The sequence below is a fragment of the Scyliorhinus canicula genome, chromosome 5 (genome assembly GCF_902713615.1).
Source record: "Scyliorhinus canicula chromosome 5, sScyCan1.1, whole genome shotgun sequence".
NCBI classification, from domain to species: Eukaryota; Metazoa; Chordata; class Chondrichthyes; order Carcharhiniformes; family Scyliorhinidae; genus Scyliorhinus; species Scyliorhinus canicula.
This window is the reverse complement of record NC_052150.1, coordinates 131,955,031-131,976,423: the sequence shown is the minus strand read 5'-3', so window position 1 is coordinate 131,976,423 and position 21,393 is coordinate 131,955,031. Positions and strand designations below refer to the sequence as shown.

Genomic DNA, 21,393 nt, shown 5'->3' with positions numbered 1-21,393 from the left:
TTGCAGGAACCATAGGTTTGAGCCGTCTGGCTTCGATTCATCATTCAGGGCATGAGAGAGGAAGGGTTTAGGGACATGTTTCTGGAAGGTAGGTTCGCTGGCCTAGATGAGTTGGTAGAGAAATTTCAGAGAGGGAATGTTTTCAGGTGCCCGATTTCTTATGAAGAGCTTCCTTCATTTCCCCTGATACCATCACCCTCGCGTATGGACAGAATCCTGTCGTTGGACATGTTAGCGGAGGGTAAGATTTTGGATGTCTATGGCAGATGTTGGCGACAGAACAGACGTCGTTGGAGGAGGTAAAGAGGAAGTGGGAGGGTGAGCTGGGTTTGATCCTGGAAGGGGGAGTGTGGAGTGAGGCTGTCTTCATGTACGAGGCTAAACTTGATCCAGTTCAAGGTGGTGCACAGGGCACAACTGACTGAGGCGTGTACAAATGGTTTTTTCTCAGGGGTGGAGGATAGGTGTGAGCGATGTTCTAGAGGGTTGGCGAATCACATGCAAATGTTTTGGTCTTGCCCCAAGCTTGTTAGTTTCTGTTATAATGAAAATCTTGTTTGAATAAAAGTATATATTTTTAATACTTTCAAAATCATTAATTGCTCCAGCACTACCTCTTTACTTCTACTAATTTCTTTGAGGTCTTCTCTCTCACTAGCCCCTTTCCCCACAATATTTTGGAGCGGTTTTTTGTATCTTCCTCCATGAAAATGGAAACTAAGAGCGCGATTATCCGGCTCAAACGCAATGAGGCCGGCGAAAAGCAGGGAGGCCAAAAACGAGATCCGTGCCGGACGCCAAACAGTTTGCGATGCAACTGGCCTGCTCCCGTAGGCGAAATCAGGATCTCGCCCAAGCGTGGAGAGAAACCAATTATCACCATTTAATCGCCATTTCCATACAATTAATGAGAACGATCCCATATCCAGCGGCCTCCCCAGCAAGTGCTTACACTGGCCCGATTAGTGCTCCTTTGAAAAACGTGAAACTGGCGTGATCTTCCGTGGTGAGTAGCCATCTTTGCTCACAGGCAAAGATACCGGGGTGCCACCCCAGTGCTTGGCATGGGGTGGGGGACCCTCGGCTGGGGTTGGGGTTCCTCCGCAGGGGTAGGCTGCCATGGGGGATTGGGGGGGGGGGGGGGGTCAACCGGCGGGAAACTGCTCGCGGCACCACCGTGCCAACCCTGGATTGTGATTAGCCGATCCTAGGTCAACACTTGACCCTGTCCATCTGCCCCAATGACCACCCATAACTACCGCCAACTGCCGAGACGTCTGGCCGTGCGGCTGAAGGCAATTGCTGATAGGGAATTGAAATTGTGGTGAAGTGAGCATATGCCAAGTGGATTCCGTGGGTGGGCCATGTAGCATGTGGGAGTCATTGCCTAGCATCCTACTCACACCTTGCTGCCTGGACACTGTGCTTGAACACTGCGGGAGCCAACACCACGCACACAACATCCGAACACCTAGGGGATGGGACACAGCTCCAGGGACATGTCCATGGCCAGAGGATGGGTGGGTGCCATGTCCCGTGTGCTGACCTCGAGACGCAGCCTCATCAGAGGAGTGTAACTCGGGGAATGAGCCTTGTGGTGATTGCAACACTCCGGTCGTGGAACCGACTGTGACAGCACTTCGGATTAACCAAAATGTCCATTAAAGCCCCCATCTCAAACAACCACAGATTATGGCCAGCCATAATAGACGCCAGCTTCAAAACGTGGAGACAGGACAGGGGGTCGTTGACAGTTAGAGACTTCTACACAGAAAACAGACTGACAACACTTGAGGAACTAACCGAGAGGTTCCAGCTGACGGGTTGGGGGTTAACAAACTGATAAAACAAAAACGTACCCACGACTGCCGGTACAATCGCTGTTGGAGGATTTACTGGACACGGACATCCGAGGGTTGGGGAAACTGCAGCGATCAGTGTGGCGACTAATAGGAAGGGCAGGGACATCACTGGAGGGGGTCAAGGGAAAAGTGGGAGGAAGACCTAGAGTTTGAAATAGGGTGGTGTCTCTGGAGCGAAGCACTGTACATGGTCAACGCCATCTCCACATGTGCAAGGCTAAGCCTAATACAACTGAAAGTGGTACACAGAGCCCACTTAACCAGAACCCAAATGAGCAGGTTCTTCCCGGAGGTGGAGGACAAATGTGAACGGTGCCAAGGAGGCCGGACAACCACGGCCACATATTCTGGTCTTGCCCCAGATTTGTAGAGTTCTGGACAGTGTTCTTCGAGGCAATGTCCAAGGTGCTGGGAATGAGGATGGAGCAATGCCCGAGAATGGCAGTCCTCAGGATATCAGAACAACCAGCTCTCTTCTTGGGGAGGAGGGCCAATGCCCTTGCTTTGCCTGCTGGAGAATCCTACTCAGCTGGCGAACTGCAGCAGCAGCAGCCAAAGCTGCAGACTGGCTGTCCAACCTGTTGGAATTTCTCCAGATGGAGAGAATTAAATTCGCCATCTGGGGTCGGAAGAGGGCTTCTACAAAACATGGGAGCCACTCACCCAGTTGTATCTAGACCTGTTTGTAGCCAACAGCCAACAAGCTAGAGGAAGGGAGAGGGAAGCCACGGTATAACAACGAGCGCAAACGAAAGGGGGGGGGGGGAATAAAGAGGCATGGAGCCCAACCATACCCAGCAAACAACATAATACACGGTGTCACGCCAACCAAACAGGAACAGGATATAAGAACTGATGAGGAAAGAGGGCATGCCGGGAGGGGATGGGGGGTCAGGAAGAAAAGGGGGAGCGGGAGACAGGGGACCCAGCTAGAAATGAATGCCTACTGGAGAAAGTAAAACAAGTAGACGTGACTGTTGTAAATAACAAAAGTCAACTGATGTAAATAACAAAAGGCAACCAATGTTTTTTTGTTCTCAATGTGTGGTCATGCTTACCTTTGTTCTGTACAAAATGAAAAATTCTTAAGATGTGTAGCACTACATTCCATATGCTTCCCCCAAAGTCTATGTCTGTACATTGTGTATTTAGCGTATGCCGTATGTTTTTCATGTATGGAATGATCTGCCTGGACTGTATGCAGAACAATACTTTTCACTGTACATCTGTATAGGTTACAATAAATCTAAATTTGATAGATGTGGTAGGATAAGGGAACCCAGATTTTGGTCAAAAGACACTGGAGAGTCTGAAGAAGAATATACACAGTAAGCGATAATGATCTAGAACTCGCTGCCCACCAGGGTGGTGGAAACAAGATTGGCAATCTTATGGGGTCCAGTACCATGCTGAATGAGATACTAGCCAATTATTTTAGTGTTTAGATATCTACGGTGAACAACTATATTGCTTCTACTTCCATAAGGGCCTTATCAATTCAGACCAGATTCGAACAGCTACTATTTTTGGCTCTCTCTGCAGTTTGGCAAAGCATTGAATAATTCCTTTCTTACTCTTTTAACATATTCGCAAAGCTAGAGACTCAATGTGTCCAATACTCCCAACACCACATATTATGGGCAAAGCATTAATCTGAAATAGCCATATGCACAGATCATCTTTATCTTTAACACTCACGTGGAAGATTCAATTAGCAACTGTGAAAATTACTTTCCACCTGTTCATGCCACTGAGTTGTGAAGAAAGTGAGAATACTGCAATTCTATTACCATTTTCTTTATGGTCAGTTTCCTGGAGGATGCAATGTTTTTCTGATGTTTTATGATTGCCCAGTTGTTGAAATGGAGATGAGATACCTCGTGTATGTTTGTGCCACACTGTTAGTTTTTATTATTGCTATTTCAGAACTATAACTTAATCGTACAAAATATTTTAATGTCGGCTCTGTAGCAATTTATATTGCAGTCATCATCTTCACTTACACTACGCCCTCTGAGATGAAATACCTGTGTTTTTATCTTGACATCCTATGTGTTTCAATTCTAAGTTTTGAAAATCAATATTAGTCGCCTAACATTTTAATTTAATAATATGTATACGCTTATGTTTATATACAATTGCAATGTCAAGACCTGACATACGTCCTTTTCCAATGTTGGCATCATTGAGGGGGAAAAGACAGGTTTTTTGCAGTAGTTTTAAAGAATACTGCTCTGTTGTTAGGAATGAAAATAACGTGAAAACAAATGTCATTCTTACATGTTAATTGTTAGCTTGATAGATTTGGAGATGCGGAACCACGACTGATAATGAAAATTTAAGTCAGAGAATGGGAGTTAGAAATAGTTGATTTGATTTTGCGAGAGACAAAGATATGCATTGGTTAAGACTAAGAGAGTGATAAGGACAGCAGATTAATTACGATGAGGGACAGAATTTTTTTTGCAACAGATTAAAGTCAAGTTATCCAATGGAGCTGAGGTGAACAACAAGCACAGTCACCTCCTTCAGAAAAGAACAGAAACAGAACATGTAAGTAGAGTTGGAAGGGAAAGAATAAAAAGTGGTTCAGTAAAAAAACTGTAGACATGGGAGGGATGACAGTAGATGTAAGAGGACAGAACTGCGATTCCAGAGAATTGAAAACATTGTCAAGAAGAGGAAGCAGTAAATATGTATAGGTTTAATTTGGGTGTTCAGGTATGTCAGCTGGGAATAGCTTGTTTGGATTTAAACATTGAGACCAGACTTTTCTTGAACAACAAAATAAATATTTACAGTAGGAGACATACTGTTTAAGTTGTAAAAGAACCAGACAGTTGACTGCTCTTGCAATAAGTAAATTAAATTGTCTTTCTCCTTAAGTCACAGAATTAAAGTTTCTTTGGTTGTATCCCAAAGTCCTGTATGTTTTTATGTTAAATATTTTAATATTTGTTGTGTAGGCTGACATTTGTGTGCCCAAACTGAATGAAGGAGATCAGATCTTGTTGATTAATGGCAGAGACATCTCTGAACATACTCATGACCAGGTTGTTATGTTCATAAAAGCAAGCAGAGAGTCACACTCAAGAGAACTTGTATTGCTGGTCAAAAGAAAAGGTAACTGATAATTAAGAAACTTAGTTATTGTAAATGTTAACTTTATTGTAATTGATATAATATAAACGAGAAAAACAGTTGTTTTTTTGTTGTATAGAGTAAGACTTTTTTTGTTCACGTGTAATGCAGAAGAGCAGCTCATGCAAATAACAAATGTGAATACCAATCTGGTCTTTAGATAATTTATTTCCTTATTTCTCTTTGTTTTATCCTTCCTCAGCTTTCCTTCCTCTGCTTTGTAAAAATGGTGTATGATGTAATGTAATTTCACAAAAGACTGTCGTCGCAGATCTTGTACTCTGTAATTTTACTCTTTATGTTTGTTCCTGGCTCATCTTAGTAACTTTCCTTAGATTAGGAACTCAGTAAAATGGAGATTGGGTCTTTCCTCATTGATGGTATGGTATTGTAAATTGCAACACAGGTAAAAAGCATGAATATGTTTGTGTGCGGGGGGGGGGGGGGGGGGGGGGGGGGGGCAGGCAGAGAATCATCCCCAGTATCCTTATTAATAGATGTTAATTGAGGATCTATACTCAACAGGCAACACATCATGATGTGAAAACTGCAGGAGACTACATGCTACAGTTGCTGAGTTCAATCTGAGGTTTATTAGCATTCAGTTCTTTTATAATTAACTTATAAAGTCTCAATTTCATCCTCAGTTAAAAAAACCTATCCATTGTATCTCCTCCATGATCTTCACTCTTGGTTTACACTAGCTTACATCAGTTCTCATGTCCTTACATGCAAAGAAAAGTTAAAATAGTTGTCAGACAGATTGATTAGACGATTAGCAGCTTTTAAAATGGGGCTGGATTCTTCCACCCGGCCTGCTGCAAGATCGCCATGGCCAAACCCCATATAATGGAAAAGTCCATTGACCTTAGATGGGATTCTCCAGTCACCGGGCGGGTGCCACTGGAGAATCCCCACATAATCTTTCAAGGGTATGGACAATACGGAGTACGCCAGCACTATTGTCCATCCCTAATTACCCTCTAGAAGGTAGTGATGCCCTGCCTTCATGAACCACTGCACTCCATATGGTTAAAGTACACCCACAATGCTGGTAGGATTTTGACCTAGCGACAATGCAAGAACAGTGATAGAGCTCCAAGTCAGGATGGTGTGTGGCCTCGCAGAGGACCTTCAAGTGATGGTGTTCCCATACATCTGCTGGCTGCCCCTGTTCTTCTAGGTGGTAGAGGTCATGGCCGGGCTTCTCCGAGCCTTCGCGCCACAATCGCACTTGGCGTGGGGGCGGAGAATGGCCGTCAGACCCGCAGCACCGGTCGGGGGCCATTGAAAGAGGCCCCCGCGGCGATTCTCCGCCGACAGCTGGCCAAGTGCCTGCCGGCGTGGTTCACTCATGGTTCCACCTGGCGGGAGCTCGGAGTGGCGGCTGCGGACTCAGTCTGCAGCTTCCCTGATGGGGGGGGGGGGGCAGGGGGATCCGTCCCCGGGGGGAATCTCCAGGACGGCCAGGCTCGCGATCGGGGGCCACCTGGGGAGCGCAATCTGTGGGGGGACCTATATTGTTGGGGCAGGCCCGCGGTGTGGGTCCGCCATGTTGCGCGGGCTGCTGCGCGCAAGTGCTGACCCCTGGCCGGAAGTGCAGGGGCCCCGTAATGGCAGCCGGAGCTGCGAGGAGCACTTTGGGGGCCCCCCTAGCCCCCTTCAAAACGGTAAATCACCATGGACTTTCTCCAGGCAATAGCCCCATTATCAGAGAATTCCGCCCCATGTGTTTGGTAGGTGCTGTAGAAGGAGACTTGGTGAGCTTCTGCAGTGCAACCTGTAGCTGTTACTGTGCGTCGGTGGTGGAGGGAGTAAATGTTTAATGTGGTGGAAAGGATGTTAATCAAGCGGGCTGCTTTGTCCTCGATGGTATTGATCTTTCTGTGTGTTGTTTGAGCTGCATGTATCCAAGTAAATGGAGAGTATTCTATCACACTCCTGAGTTGTGCCTAGTATATGTGGACAGACTTTGGGGAGTGAAAAGGTAAGTTCACTTCAGAATTTGCAGCCTCTGACCTGCGCTTGTTCCCACAGTATTTATGTGGTCCAGTTCAGTTTCTAGTCACTAATAACTCCCAAGATGTTGATAGGGTATTCAGCAATTGTAATGCCATTTGGTGTCAAGAGGAGATGGTTAGAGTCTCTCTTGTTGGTGATGGTCATTGCCTGCCGCTTGTGTGGCACACGTCTTTAGCTCTATTGCTGGAGTGTTGTGAGGACCCATAATCTTTGCAGCATCCAATGCCTCAGCCGTTTCTTGATATCACCTCAGGTGGTCCCCAGCAGCCCTCAGATGGCCCCAGCATCCATTTAGCATTTCTGACTGAAGATGGTTGCAAATGCTTCAATCCTTGTTGCACTGATGTACTGAATTCCCCCAACATTGAGGGTGAGGATTTTTGTGGAACTCCATCGGTTAGTTTAATTGTTCACCATTATTCGCGACTTGGGCGGCATGGACACGCTGGGCCGAAGGGCCTGCTTCCATGCTGTAAATTTCTATAAACATCTATGACTAGATGTGGCAGAACTTCAAAACTTAAATCTAACCCGTTGGTGGTGGGATCGCTTAGCGCTAACTATCGCATGATGTCCAATGTTATCTTAAGTTCCAACAACGGGGCCAACTTTGGAGATTTGAACTGGTTTATTGATATTCTATCACCTTTTCTAACTTTTCTTCAATAATTATAAAATGGAGTTCTGCACATAAAATTGATTCTTCAATAAAGCCCTTCTCTCTAGCACTCTGAACACAGAACATTTAATTAAGTTTGATCCACGGAAATGTTCGATTCAGTTAATCTTTTATTTCATCTTTGCACAACCATAAAAGTATTGATCATTGTAAATATATATAATAATTTCTGGATTAAACATTTTCTTTTACAGCACTGTACCTTGTAGTCGTCTGCATGATATAATCTAAATGTTGAGGCTAAAACATTTAATTGTTAATTGAGTGAACATGGCTACTGCTATCTTTCGCAATCTTTTAAAACAATCAAAGTGATGGGATCGTTTATGATTTTATAGAATCATGGTTTGACAAGACGAGAGGTTATTTGACTTTACTCCAATTCCCTTTCTCCTCTTTTCACCCTTTAATTTGCTCTTTTGCACTTTTAAAAGCTAACCGTATGGATTCTGTATCCACCACTGTTTCTGGTAAGCCATTCTATGATCTAACAAGCCTCTGCAAGGATTACTTGTGAGACTATGTCAAGTTTGTCCCCTCGCATCTGTAATAAACTTTAGGCAAACAGTTCCTTTCTGATTTTTTGGGGTGATTTAAAATTCTTTCTTTGGGCCAGCACAGTAGCATAGTGGTTAGCACAATTGTTTCACAGCTCCAGGGTCCCAGGTTCGATTCCCGGCTTGGGTCACTGTCTGTGCGGAGTCTGCATGTTCTCCCCGTGTGTCTGGGTGCTCCGGTTTCCTCCCACAGTCCAAAGATGTGCAGGTTAGGTGGATTGGCCATTCTAAATTGCCCTGAGTGTCCAAAATCGCCCTTAGTGTTGGGAGGGGTTACTGGGTTGTGTGGATAGGGGTGAGATGTAGGCTTGGATAGGGTGCTCTTTCCAAGAGCCGATGCAGACTCGATGGGCCGAATGGCCTCCTTCTGCACTGTAAATTCTATGATTCTATGAACCCCAGCCCACCGCTGAAATGGGAAGAAAGCCAGCAGAAGCATCACCCCACAAACCATTTTTTGTATGGGACTCATTTGACTGCTGCTAGTGAGCTAATGTAGTTAGCAGTTGTGAGGGCTGGAAATTGATTGGCCTCTGCACTGAACTGGTCTACAAGTCAGGCTTGGAAGGGAGGATGGACTGATTCCAGGGAGTGTTTAACAATGGTCAACAGTGAACCACCGTACTTAGAATCATAGAATGGTTTCAGCATAGAAGGAGACCATTCAGCCCATTGTGTCTGCCAGCTGTCTGCAAGAGCAGCTCAAACTATCCTGCCTTTTTCCTAGAGCAGTGCAAATATATTCTCTTAAGAAAGTTATCCAATTCTGTTTTAACAACCATGATTGATTCGGTTTCCAACAAATTCTCAGGCAGCGCATTCCAGATCCTAACCACTCGCGACGTAAAAATGTTTCTCTTCATGTCACCATGGTTTCTTTTGCAAATCATCTTGTGTCGGTGGTGTCTTCTGGTTTCTAATCCTTTCAAAAACGGGAAAAGTTTCTCCCTGTCTATTCTCTCCGGTCGCCTCATCATTTTGAATACGTCTCTAAAACCTCCTCTTAATCTTCTCTTCTCTAATGAGAAAACCCCAGCCTCTCCAATTTATCAACAACTGATATTTCTCATTCCTAAAATCGTTCTTGTGAATCTTTTCTACACCCTTTCAAATGCCTTCACATCCTTTCTAAAATGTGGTGCCCAGAACTGGATGTAATTCTCCAGTTGAAGCTGAACCAATGTTTCATACGTGTTTATTGTAACCTTGCTTTTATACTCCATGCCACTATCTAGAGAGCCAGATACCCATACTAACTAGGGCAGCACGGTAGCATAGTGGAGGGCAGCACGGTAGCATAGTGGTTAGCATAAATGCTTCACAGCTCCAGGGTCCCAGGTTCGATTCCCGGCTGGGTCACTGTCTGTGCGGAGTCTGCACGTCCTCCCCGTGTGTGCGTGGGTTTTCTCGGGTGCTCCGGTTTCCTCCCACAGTCCAAAGATGTGCGAGTTAGGTGGATTGGCCATGCTAAATTGCCAGTAGTGTCCTAAAAAGTAAGGTTAAGGGGGGGTTGTTGGGTTACGGGTATAGGGTGGATACGTGGGTTTGAGTAGGGTGATCATTGCTCGGCACAACATCGAGGGCCGAAGGGCCTGTTCTGTGCTGTACTGTTCTATGTTCTAACCAATTTGCCCTGCCACCTTCACGATTTGTGCACGTACACTCCAGGACCATCTGCTTCTGCACCCCTTTTGAATCATACCCTTTATTTTATATTTTCTCTCCTCGTTCTCCTGACCAAAATAAATCACTTGACAACTTTCCTAAATTACATTTCACCTGCCACTTATTAGTGAGAAAAGAATCAGCCCCCATTTCTATTGTGCCCTTCCCCTCCCCAATGATAAATCACCAAGGAACTTTTGACATTGTATTAAATCATTGCATGTACCCAGATATTTATATTGAAAATGTTCTTAACTTGTGATTTGAGATAAAAATAATATAAACATTATGAATTGTAAATCAGCTGTTCAATGCAGAATTGTTAATGAAAAACCTTTTGTGTTATCACTTCTAATTTTCAAGTTGCAAGCAGTCGTGGAGAGGACAAGGTAGAAGAGGAAATAGACTTCCACTGTTTTCAAAATAATTCTGTGGATTCCTCATATCCTCAATGTGGTGATTCATTAGAAGAATCCATGATTCAGCTTCGAAAAGGACTTGAAAGTGGAACTATACTTAATCAGTTTGATGTAAGTGTGTTCTCTCTATGTTGACTAAAATAATTTGTGCAGTTGCATTGTTTATGCATACATATTTTCTTATACATACAAAGACAGATGAAAACCTGCTGTATGACTATTTGATGTTTATACTCCTGGTATTTATTCGTGTTTAACTGATTGACTGCTACAGCGGGATTTAACCAAGTTATGACTTGGTTTTAGGAGGAATGACTCTTGAAGTGGAATATTTTAAAATGGCTAAAGAAATATGTGATATGAAGTCTTCTAGCTGATCTGACTAATGACCTTGACTGATAATTATGCTTGATCTATGCTTGCTCATTGCAGCTTAATGTCTTTTTACATGAAGGCAAACGTCCATCATATGAGAAAAATTTAATTCCATTCAAAATGTATGTGTCAATTCTGTGGCTGAAAAATTCTGAGGCTGAGAGAAATATATAAATGCAGTTGTTGTTCTTGGTAAACTAACAAATGATCAAAGAGTTTTGATGAAATATGAGATCTGATTTGGTTTTTTTGTACAAATAACAATACAGGTAATGCTATTACTTTTATAAATTAAAAAATAAAGCTTTGACAAAATCACAAGTGTACATCGAAGTGTTATGAGCTGGGCAATAGTAAGCAGAAAAAAATACATTGGATGCTGTTATGAGATTAAACAATAGTACAGGACACAGGTTCAAAATTTGTAGATGACACGTAAACAGTGAGGAAGATGATGGACTTTAAGAGGCTGGTGAAATGGGCAAACACATGGCAAATCAAATTAATCACAGAAAATATAAGGTCATAATTTTGGTGAGAAGAGTGTGGAGAGACAACAATTTTACAGATGCAAGAACAGAAATCTGGGGCATTAATGTGCAGATTAATAAAGCTTGTGGGATCATGGAGTTTATGAATAGAGATATGGTATAGAAAAGTCAGAAAGTTAAGTCATAGTTTAAAAATATCTCATTCTGCGCTGGCTGGATTATCGTGTTCAGTTCTGAACATTGCACCTTAGGAAGGATGTGAAGGCTTTGCACAGAGTACAGAAGACTTGAATGGTTCCATGGATGAGAAATTATAGTTACTCCATCTTTCGCTTCATGTCCATTCTGTGATTATTTTTAATTATTTTCTATTATCATATTTGTAAACCCTATATCCTAATTTTCAATTTTTATTTGAATCACGATCGGGTGGAGAATCAGATGTCTGGCCGAAATTGAGGTTCATGCCAGGCACTGAACCAACCACCATGCCGGTCCCCCGTTGACGGCGGGGATCGCACCCACGTGCCAGCAGGAGGATGTTAATGGATGCAAATGGATCTTAATGTATCCACTTAGTGTGCTGGGCACCGTATTCCCCAGCACTGTGTGATTCTTTGGTCCACTGGACCGGGGAATCACATGGGCGGGATTTACAACAGGTTTCACCAAATGTGAGCCTGCGTGGTGGGCCAAGGTTATAACTCTTGGCTGGCCACCATCGTCCATCCGAGGGCCACCCTCCCCCCCACTCCCCACAGAGGTCCCTTAATATAGAGATCCCTGCCAAGGACCCCCTTAATAGGGAGCCCCCTCTAGGGACCCCACAACTAGGGAATGCCCCCCCCCCCCCCCCCCAGGACTGCCTATCCAGGAAGCCACCCCACCCCCTGGACCCGCTAACTAGAGGGACACCCCCTAACTTAAGGTACTCCCCACAGGGACTCCTAACTGAAGGACCCCCCCCCCCAAAACAGAGTCTCCCTTTTGTGGGGGGGGGGGCGTACGGGGGTTGCCGTGTAGGGGAGGGGGGTTTGCTGTCCCCAGAGAATCCCTCATATTCCTCGCCATACATAATTTTTCCGGTGGGAGAATTTATTCTCCCAAACAGAGAATTTCACCCATAGTCTATTTTATTATAAAATATTTATTCCGTTTTTTTCTTTAAATCTACCCACCTATGTGTCAATTTTAATTTCTGTCTCACCTCAGTTAGTTAAATTCTCGTTGTTCTGAAATCTGCTATTTGGGCCGGTTTAGCTCAGTTGGCTGTACAGCTGGTTTGTGATGCAGAACAAGGCCAATAGCGCACGTTCAATTCCCATCCCGGCTGAGGTTATTCATGAAGGCCTTGCCTTCTCAACCTTGCCCCTCGCCTGAGGTATGGTGAGCCTCAGGTTAAATCACCACTAATCAGCTCTCCCCCTCAAAGGGGAGTGCAGCCAATGGTCATCAGGGACTATGGCGATTTTACTCAAATTTTCCTTCTTGTGTGGACCCCAGCCCTTTGTCCTAATATTAGTGGCCATGCCTTCAGTCAACGAGGTGTCATGATTCAGAATTCCTTGTCTAAGCCGTTCTGTCATTCTCCCTCCCCTTTTTCCTTTAAGGTTGTCCTTAAGATTCTTTAGCTAATTTTTTCATCTGCCCCCTTCCTAATATCCCCTCCTTGGATTTGATGTCCATATTTTTCTGTATTCCCCTCTGGTAAGTACCTTGGGATATTATTCTGTGCTAAAGGTGTTAGTTGTTTTATGTCCAGCCCAAAAGTGGTTGTTTGCTGTCAGAATTTGAACATCTGGATCATGCATATGGTATTATTAGGGGAAGGGCCCTAGAAGAAAGGGATTAGGAGAGCTAAGAGAGGGCATGAAAAATCTTTGGCGGGTAGGATCAAGGAAAACCCCAAGGCCTTTTACACATATGTGAGAAATATGAGAATGACTAGAGCGAGGGTAGGTCCGATTAAGGACAGTAGCGGGAGATTGTGTATTGAGTCTGAAGAGATAGGAGAGGTCTTGAACAAGTATTTTTCTTCAGTATTTACAAACGAGAGGGGCCATATTGTTGGAGAGGACAGCGTGAAGCAGACTGATAAGCTTGAGGAGATACTTGTCAGGAAGGAAAATGTGTTGCGCGTTTTGAAAAACTTGAGGATAGACAAGTCCCCTGGGCCTGACGGGATATATCCAAGGATTCTATGGGAAGCAAGAAATGAAATTGCAGAGCCGTTGGCAATGATCTTTTCGTCCTCGCTGTCAGCAGGGGTGGTACCAGAGGATTGGAGAGTGGCGAATGTCGTGCCCCTGTTCAAAAAAGGGAATAGGGATAACCCTGGGAATTACAGGCCAGTTAGTCTTACTTCGGTGGTAGGCAAAGTAATGGAAAGGGTACTGAGGGATAGGATTTCTGAGCATCTGGAAAGGCATTGCTTGATTAGGGATAGTCAGCAAGGATTTGTGAGGGGTAGGTCTTGCCTTACAAGTCTTATTGAATTCTTTGAGGAGGTGACCAAGCATGTGGATGAAGGTAAAGCAGTGGATGTAGTGTACATGGATTTTAGTAAGGCATTTGATAAGGTTCCCCATGGTAGGCTTATGCAGAAAGTAAGGAGGCATGGGATAGTGGGAAATTTGGCCAGTTGGATAACAAACTGGCTAACCGATAGAAGACAGAGAGTTGTGGTGGATGGCAAATATTCAGCCTGGAGCCCAGTTATCAGTGGCGTACCGCAGGGATCAGTTCTGGGTCCTCTGCTGTTTGTGATTTTCATTAACGACTTGGATGAGGGAGTTGAAGGGTGGGTCAGTAAATTTGCAGATGATACGAAGATTGGTGGAGTTGTGGATAGTGAGGAGGGCTGTTGTCGGCTTCAAAGAGACATAGATAGAATGCAGAGCTGGGCTGAGAAGTGGCAGATGGAGTTTAACCCTGACAAGTGTGAGGTTGTCCATTTTGGAAGGATAAATCTGAATGCGGAATACAGGGTTAACGGTAGGGTTCTTGGTAATGTGGAGGAGCAGAGAGATCTTGGGGTCCATGTTCATAGTTCTTTGAAAGTTGCCACTCAAGTGGATAGAGCTGTGAAGAAGGCCTATGGTGTGCTAGCGTTCATTAGCAGAGGGATTGAATTTAAGAGCCGTGAGGTGATGATGCAGCTGTACAAAACCTTGGTCAGGCCACATTTGGAGTACTGTGTGCAGTTCTGGTCACCTCATTTTAGGAAGGATGTGGAAGCTTTGGAAAAGGTGCAAAGGAGATTTACCAGGATGTTGCCTGGAATGGAGAGTAGGTCATACGAGGAAAGGTTGAGGGTGCTAGGCCTTTTCTCATTAGAACGGAGAAGGATGAGGGGCGACTTGATAGAGGTTTATAAGATGATCAGGGGAATAGATAGAGTAGACAGTCAGAGACTTTTTCCCCGGGTGGAACACACCATTACAAGGGGACATAAATTTAAGATAAATGGTGGAAGATATAGAGGGGATGTCAGAGGTAGGTTCTTTACCCAGAGAGTAGTGGGGGCATGGAATGCACTGCCTGTGGTAGTAGTTGAGTCGGAAAATTTATGGACCTTCAAGCGGCTATTGGATAGGTACTTGGATTAGGGTAGAATAAGGGAGTGTAGGTTAACTTCTTAAGGGCAGCACGGTAGCATTGTGGATAGCACAATTGCTTCACAGCTCCAGGGTCCCAGGTTCGATTTCGACTTGGGTCGCTGTCTGTGTGGAGTCTGCACATCCTCCCCGTGACTGCGTGGGTTTCCTCCGGGTACTCCGGTTTCCTCCCACAGTCCAAAGATGTGCAGGTTGGGTGGATTGGCCATGAAAAATTGTCCACAATTCTATGATTAACCTAGGACAAAAGTTCGGCGCAACATCGTGGGCCGAAGGGCCTGTTCTGTGCTGTATTTCTCTATATCTATATTTCTAATTTATTCCTCAAATTAGTAAGATTCTACCATTGAACATCAGCTGGCATAGATTCATTACGTTTACAGCACATGTTAAACATACACTTCAGAGATAGTACTTAAAACCAGACGGAATGATCGTTGGTTGGGATTCAAACAGCCAATTTGGTTGCACTTCTTTTACTCCCTCCAAATAACCTCATTTGCAGCATTCCATCCCATGAGATAATGGTTTGTGCAATGGTGCTGAATTATTTTGTTGAGTATCGCCTGGTGTGAACCTTTTGAGCAAGCTTGACATTGGAATGAAAAGACAAATAAAAGTTAAAATCTAGCCAAGTTGGAACTAATATTTTTAATCTTCATTTTCAAGCTACTGTACAGGAAAAAACCTGGATTAGCTGTCACATGTGCAAAGATGCCACAAAATATGGACAAAAACAGATACAAAGATGTATTGCCATGTGAGTGCTAAATGCTTGTTTCTTGGCTTATTTATGTTGATAATATTGCGCTTGCTGGTAAAACACAAAAATCACTGCTTTATTTTTAAGTGAATGAAAAACAAATCACTGAACTCTGAATCTGATTTTCTTGATTATAATGAAACAGCAAAGAAGGTTTGAGAATAACTTTTCTGGAATTTTGGATTTAATTATTCTTCCCGTTTTGTACAGATGATGTTACAAGAATTGTATTGGATGGGTCAGAAGATTACATTAATGGAAATTATGTAAATGTAAGTATTAAAGTTCTTGATGAAAGAAAATGTATTGATGACTGTATGAGTAAAGGGTGCAACCTACCGGCTGCGTTGCACCCAAACAAAGGGCGCAGCCGGGAGATCCCCCTTCCAGGATCTACCCAACTTGCCACATCTTCTGAGACCTAAAGCGTGATCTAAATCCTGCCCATTGTGGGTAGGATCAGTATTTGGCAAATCTGCATATTAGAGTGAGACAGCTAGCCTCATTCTAATATGCTTTAGCCTGATCTACCGAGGTCTTGGGATCTAACCCTTCATCTCGGAGACCACTGGAGGGTGCTGCTCCGTGCTGGTCTCCACAAACGTGAACCAGATGGAACGGCACTTGGGGTGGTGGGGGGTCTCCCAGGTGGTTGCCCTCTTGGCAGGGTAGCACCCTAGCACTGGTGTCATCCAGACATCTTGACAGTGACAGCTTGGTACCCTGGCAGTGCCACCTGGGTGCCAGCCTGGCACTGCGAAGGTGTGCAAATGGCATTGCCAACTGTCAGGGAATTGGCAGTGCCAAGGTGCCAGGCTGGCAATTTTCCAGCATCAGGAATGGGGCCCGGATGTGCCTTGCCCGCATGAGGTGGCGTGCAGGGGGGTCCTAAGGCCCCCTTATAGGTGAGTTGGGGCCTTGGTTGGGGGGGGGGGTTGGGATTTGTGTCAGGTAAGCGAGAGATCGGGGCGCCATTTAAATACGGGATTAAATACAGCCTCGGCAGAGCATTCACTGCTGAGATCACGGATTGCAACAAAGCCTGGATAGATAGCACGCCGTTTCTCGCTGCTGCGAGTGCTGGGGAAAACCTGGCTAAACGTGCTCGCTACGGGACGCTTAGATCGGGCCCGATGTCTCATTTACTGGTAGTGAGATGTACAGCCCAGGAAGCCTATATCTTGTTATATTCTGTTTGAGAGCAGTGGTATGGTTAAAATAATCAATTCGACATACCAGCCATCTGAATTTGTGGTTAGTACGGTTGATTCTTAAACATTCACAGGTTTAAATACAGATAAAATCAGTATGCCCGTGAGTGCACAACAATGATCTATTCCATCAACCAGCAGGGATGGATTAACTCATGACCTGCTTGCAATCAACAGTCAACTGTCATTCCTTATATGAAGATAATTCAGTAGAGGTGATTTGATACATTGTAATGAAACTCTGGCAGCAGAAGCACTGAGTGTGAAGTGCAATTAAAATCCTTTATTCCTCTTGGTGTATTTTGATGTGCAGGACAACAGGGATTTTTTTGCTGGATAGAAGATCAGGAATTTTTCCTTGCATAACATCTAGTGGACAATTCAAGAAATTGATAGGAGTCTTTGGATTTTAAAAAAGCTATCTTTTTATGAGGTGGTTTAATTTAGAAATATAGATAGTAAAAGTATGGATATAACTGTGCAAATGAATCTACCTGAAATTATGGTCTCCAAAAAGCTTTTTGCGCATACCTGTAAGAGATCAAAGTCTATTCTGGGGTAAAGTGCAGCCTGTTTTGATTCAATTTTGTTTTATTGAGTTGTGAACTAAATTAGTATTTCCATTTCTGTATTTAATTGGTCATCCATCACTGTCCATAATTTGGGGAGCACCTACACTGAGCTTCTACAAACAGCTAATTGAATCACTTTGTTATCTCATAACTGCTTTAGCAACAGGCAGTGAATAATTATAAAATGGCATTTTCTAGCTAATATTGTAATATCTTACAACTTCATTGACTTAGTCGACATCCAGGACTCCGTTAAGAACACCTGATATTTGAAGCCCATAATGTAACTAAGTATAAATAAGGAATAACATCTGTTCATTAATTTACCCTGCAACTTTGCATCATGGATGAAAGCTGCTTCAGCAATGTTATGAATTTTTGTTTTGCACTTTATTAAGATGTCATTTACAACTGCCAGGAGGAAACAATTGATTTTGTGACGCTCTGGAATAAGTAATGTAAGAGGATGCCATAAATAGGACATTTTTCTTTCCAACCTTCATTCCACTAACTTCCCTATATAGTTTAGCTGAGCTAGAGAGATGGCAGACAAGCTTGTGTTTTATCACCTTGGCATTAGCTGCATTTCAACATCAGTTTTGTTGAACACCGACCAACCAATTCAATATTTTCCATGCGTTCAGGTGTCTTAGTGGGCCAGATTATTAACATTAAGAGCATCATCGTCTATTTTCAATTGTTCCCCGCTATAAACCCAGAATGACCTCCCATTAATCAACAACAATCTGAAACCCCCAAAGCTACATAACATTCAAAACCCAGAATGTAACTAATTAAGCACAAATAATGCAATAACACTTGTTTACTCATTTGTCCGACAACTTACTCCATGGGGAAATGCCCAAGGGAAGGGGATGTGTGCTGGAATTTGTCACAGAAAGAATGATAGAAAATGCAGACTGAGAGACTAACTTTCAGCCCCAGGCTTTCCTCTCTCCCATTATTTACACATAATGGTTTGGGAAGACAGCACATGGGACCATGGCTACTTTCCCTCCCCATCCACCTGTAGTACCACCGCATCACAAGGTTCCATGAAGCGTGGCTGCAACCCCCAGAAAGCAGAGATAATAGATCTGAAGTGCTTGCAGGAAAAAGAGGACATTGTAATTGTCTTCTGACTAAATTTCATCATCAGCATCTAATGTTGAGGTCTGTGTCTGGCAAGGCATTAAAAAAGAAAGGGAACTGTTCTTACTATTCCATTTTTACCTTTTAAAAAGGAAAAATATCAAATATTTCAAGGTGAATGTGTGAACTGGTAGAATGGCAAATATTGAGGTTAATGTGCTTTGTTGCTTTGTTAACTGTACCAGTATAATGTGCATCACTAAAGTATTCTACCTTTGTTTCTCCTGCAGATGGAGATCTGCTATACCGCTATCCTAAACAAGTACATAGCAACGCAAGGTCCTCTGCCGCATACCTGTCCACATTTTTGGCACGCAGTTTGGGAGCAAGGTTCATCCTTAATTGTCATGCTAACGACACTTACAGAAAGGGGAAGGGTAGGTATTTTGACATTTTCATATTTGGAATCATGTAAAATAGAACATAGAACAGTACAGCACAGAACAGGCCCTCCGGCCCTCGATGTTGTGCCGAACAATGATCACCCTACTCAAACCCACGCTATACCCGTAACCCAACAAACCCCCCCCCCAACCTTACTTTTAAGGACACTACGGGCAATTTAGCATGGCCAATCCATCTAACCCGCACATCTTTGGACTGTGGGAGGAAACCGGAGCACCCGGAGGAAACCCACGCACACACGGGGAGGACGTGCAGATTCCGCACAGACAGTGACCCAGCCAGGAACCGAACCTGGGACCCTGGAGCTGTGAAGCATTTATGCTAACCACCATGCTACCATGCTGCCCAAATAGAATTTATTATTCTAGTGAGATTATAAATATTCATTTGACATCAAAATTAAGAAGTACAATTCAAATCCATTACTGAAGCCAGTTGATGATGGGAATTTAGTCACTTTTCTCAGCTTTCCCAATTACTCAGCAAGTTTATTGAGCGAATAGTTGACCTATCGTCTTCTTGGGTTTGGTTCAGGTGCTTGGTTGAACCATGGAAAAGTGCCATTATGCGGTAGGGAAAGGAGACAAGTGCTGAGTCTACCTCAGCCAGAATGAGGATGTCGGTTCATGTTGTTGGTGTTAATCTGATTCACATGTTAGCTCTCGCGCCAACTGAGCTAGCCCCCCCAGTTGATCTACACACCAGAAAGTCTCAGATTTCATCCCTCGTCAATGCTGGTTTAAGAGATAGCAGCCAAAACTGCAGTAGGGGAACTACAATTCACTTCAGTATCCTGGGATGGGAGTCAACAAAAGGGTTCTTGCTCCTAACTGGCATGTAATAAATTTTGCTGAAATTTCACATGTGTGGTCATCAAATGAAGACCTCCTGTAGCTGATTACCTGCTAAACTTGCTTTCAAGTTGCTGCCACAATAATGGTCACTTGGGCAAATTACCAGAACCATCAACCCTCGTGCAATCATGACCAAGCAAGAATTCAGGAAAGCGAAGAGGGAAAGATTGATGAAGGAGAAAATCAATGGGCAGGGTTATCAGTTGGAACACTGAAGTCCAGATCAAATGGGCATCACAACCCCACATTGTGTAGGGACCACTCACCCAACAGAGATTTTCCTTGGTCATTTAGTGTAGTGGCCAGAGAACAGACTCACCCCCATTTAAAAAATTGTTTTTAATGCGATGTGGGCATTTCTAGACTAGCATTTGTTGCCCACCCTTAACCTTGAGAAGGTGATAATGAGCTGCCTTCTTGAACCACTGCAGTCCATTTGGTGCAGGTACACCTACAGTGCTGTTAGTCAGGAAGTTCCAGGTTTTTGATTCAGTGCAACAGTGAAAAAATGGTGATAGAATTCCAAGTCAGGACAATGTATGGCTTGGATGGGAACCTGAAAATGGTGGTATTCCCAGGCATCTGCTGCCCTTGTGCTTCTCGGTGGTAGAGGTCACGTGTTTGGATGGTGCTGCCGAAAGAAGCCTGATAGGTTGCTGCAGAGCATCTTTATACATGCTGCTGCCACTGTGTATCGATCATGGACAGAGTGAATGTTCAAGTTGATAGATGGTGTTTCAATCAAGTATGCCGCTTTGACCTGGATAGTTTCAAGCTTCTTGAGTGTTGTTGGAGCTGCAGTCATCCAGACAAGTGGAGAGTACACCATCACATTCCTGAAGATGTTTTCTAGATGGTGGACAGTCTTTGGGGAGTCCAGAGAATTCCCAGCCTCTGACCTGCTCTTATAGCCAAAGTATTTATATGGCTGGTCCAGTGTAATTACTGGTGAATGGTAACCCTCCAGATGTTTATGGTGGTGGACTCACCGATTGTGATGTTCTTGAATGTCAAGGGAAGATGGTTAGATTCTCTCTTGTTGGAGATGGTCGTTGCCTGGCATTTGTGTTGTGGAACTGTTACTTACCACTTGTCAACCCAAGCTTGAATGTTGTCCAAGTCGTGCTGCATAGTGGCATGGACTGTTTCAAAATCGGAGGATGATGGATGGGTTCTCGAAGCTGAAGAGTCAATAGGGGCTAAACCAACAGGGGCTGGTTTAGCACAGGGCTAAATAGCTGGCTTTTAAAGCAGACCAAGGCAGGCCAGCAGCACGGTTCCTGTACCAGCCTCCCCGAACAGGTGGCAGAATGTGGCGACAAGGGGCTTTTTACAGTAACTGAATTTGAAGCCTACTTTCATTTCATTTCATTTTCATTTCAATTCATTTCAATACAACACTCCAGCTCAAAAGAAGCTGAAGTATGAAGTTCACGGAGGAAGTTGACTGCCATCCTGAAAGCAACACCCTCTCTACGACCTTTTAAACTTTTGACAGAAGCCAGACCACAATTGTGGAGAGGGAATCCGATGGCAGGATAGCAGCTGCTTTTTGGCAGGAAGGGCCTCAAAGCCTGGAGGGTCCTCCAATATATTGCTGGAAGTCTG

At 44.0% G+C, this 21,393-nt stretch overlaps 1 protein-coding gene across 3 annotated transcripts in view; it reads left to right on the top strand.

Moving 5' to 3' along the window:
- Nucleotides 1–21,393, top strand: part of LOC119966275 (tyrosine-protein phosphatase non-receptor type 3-like) — a 176,095-nt gene that overhangs the window by 69,925 nt on the left and 84,777 nt on the right. For 2 of the 3 annotated variants that reach the window (XM_038797679.1, XM_038797681.1), the window contains 6 exons: nt 4,829–4,985; nt 8,139–8,174; nt 10,290–10,456; nt 15,498–15,588; nt 15,802–15,863; nt 18,757–18,903. In XM_038797679.1, coding sequence (XP_038653607.1) covers nt 4,829–4,985; nt 8,139–8,174; nt 10,290–10,456; nt 15,498–15,588; nt 15,802–15,863; nt 18,757–18,903 — 660 coding nt within the window. The remainder of the gene's footprint in view (nt 1–4,828; nt 4,986–8,138; nt 8,175–10,289; nt 10,457–15,497; nt 15,589–15,801; nt 15,864–18,756; nt 18,904–21,393) is intronic. The other variant, XM_038797680.1, reaches the window with a different exon arrangement.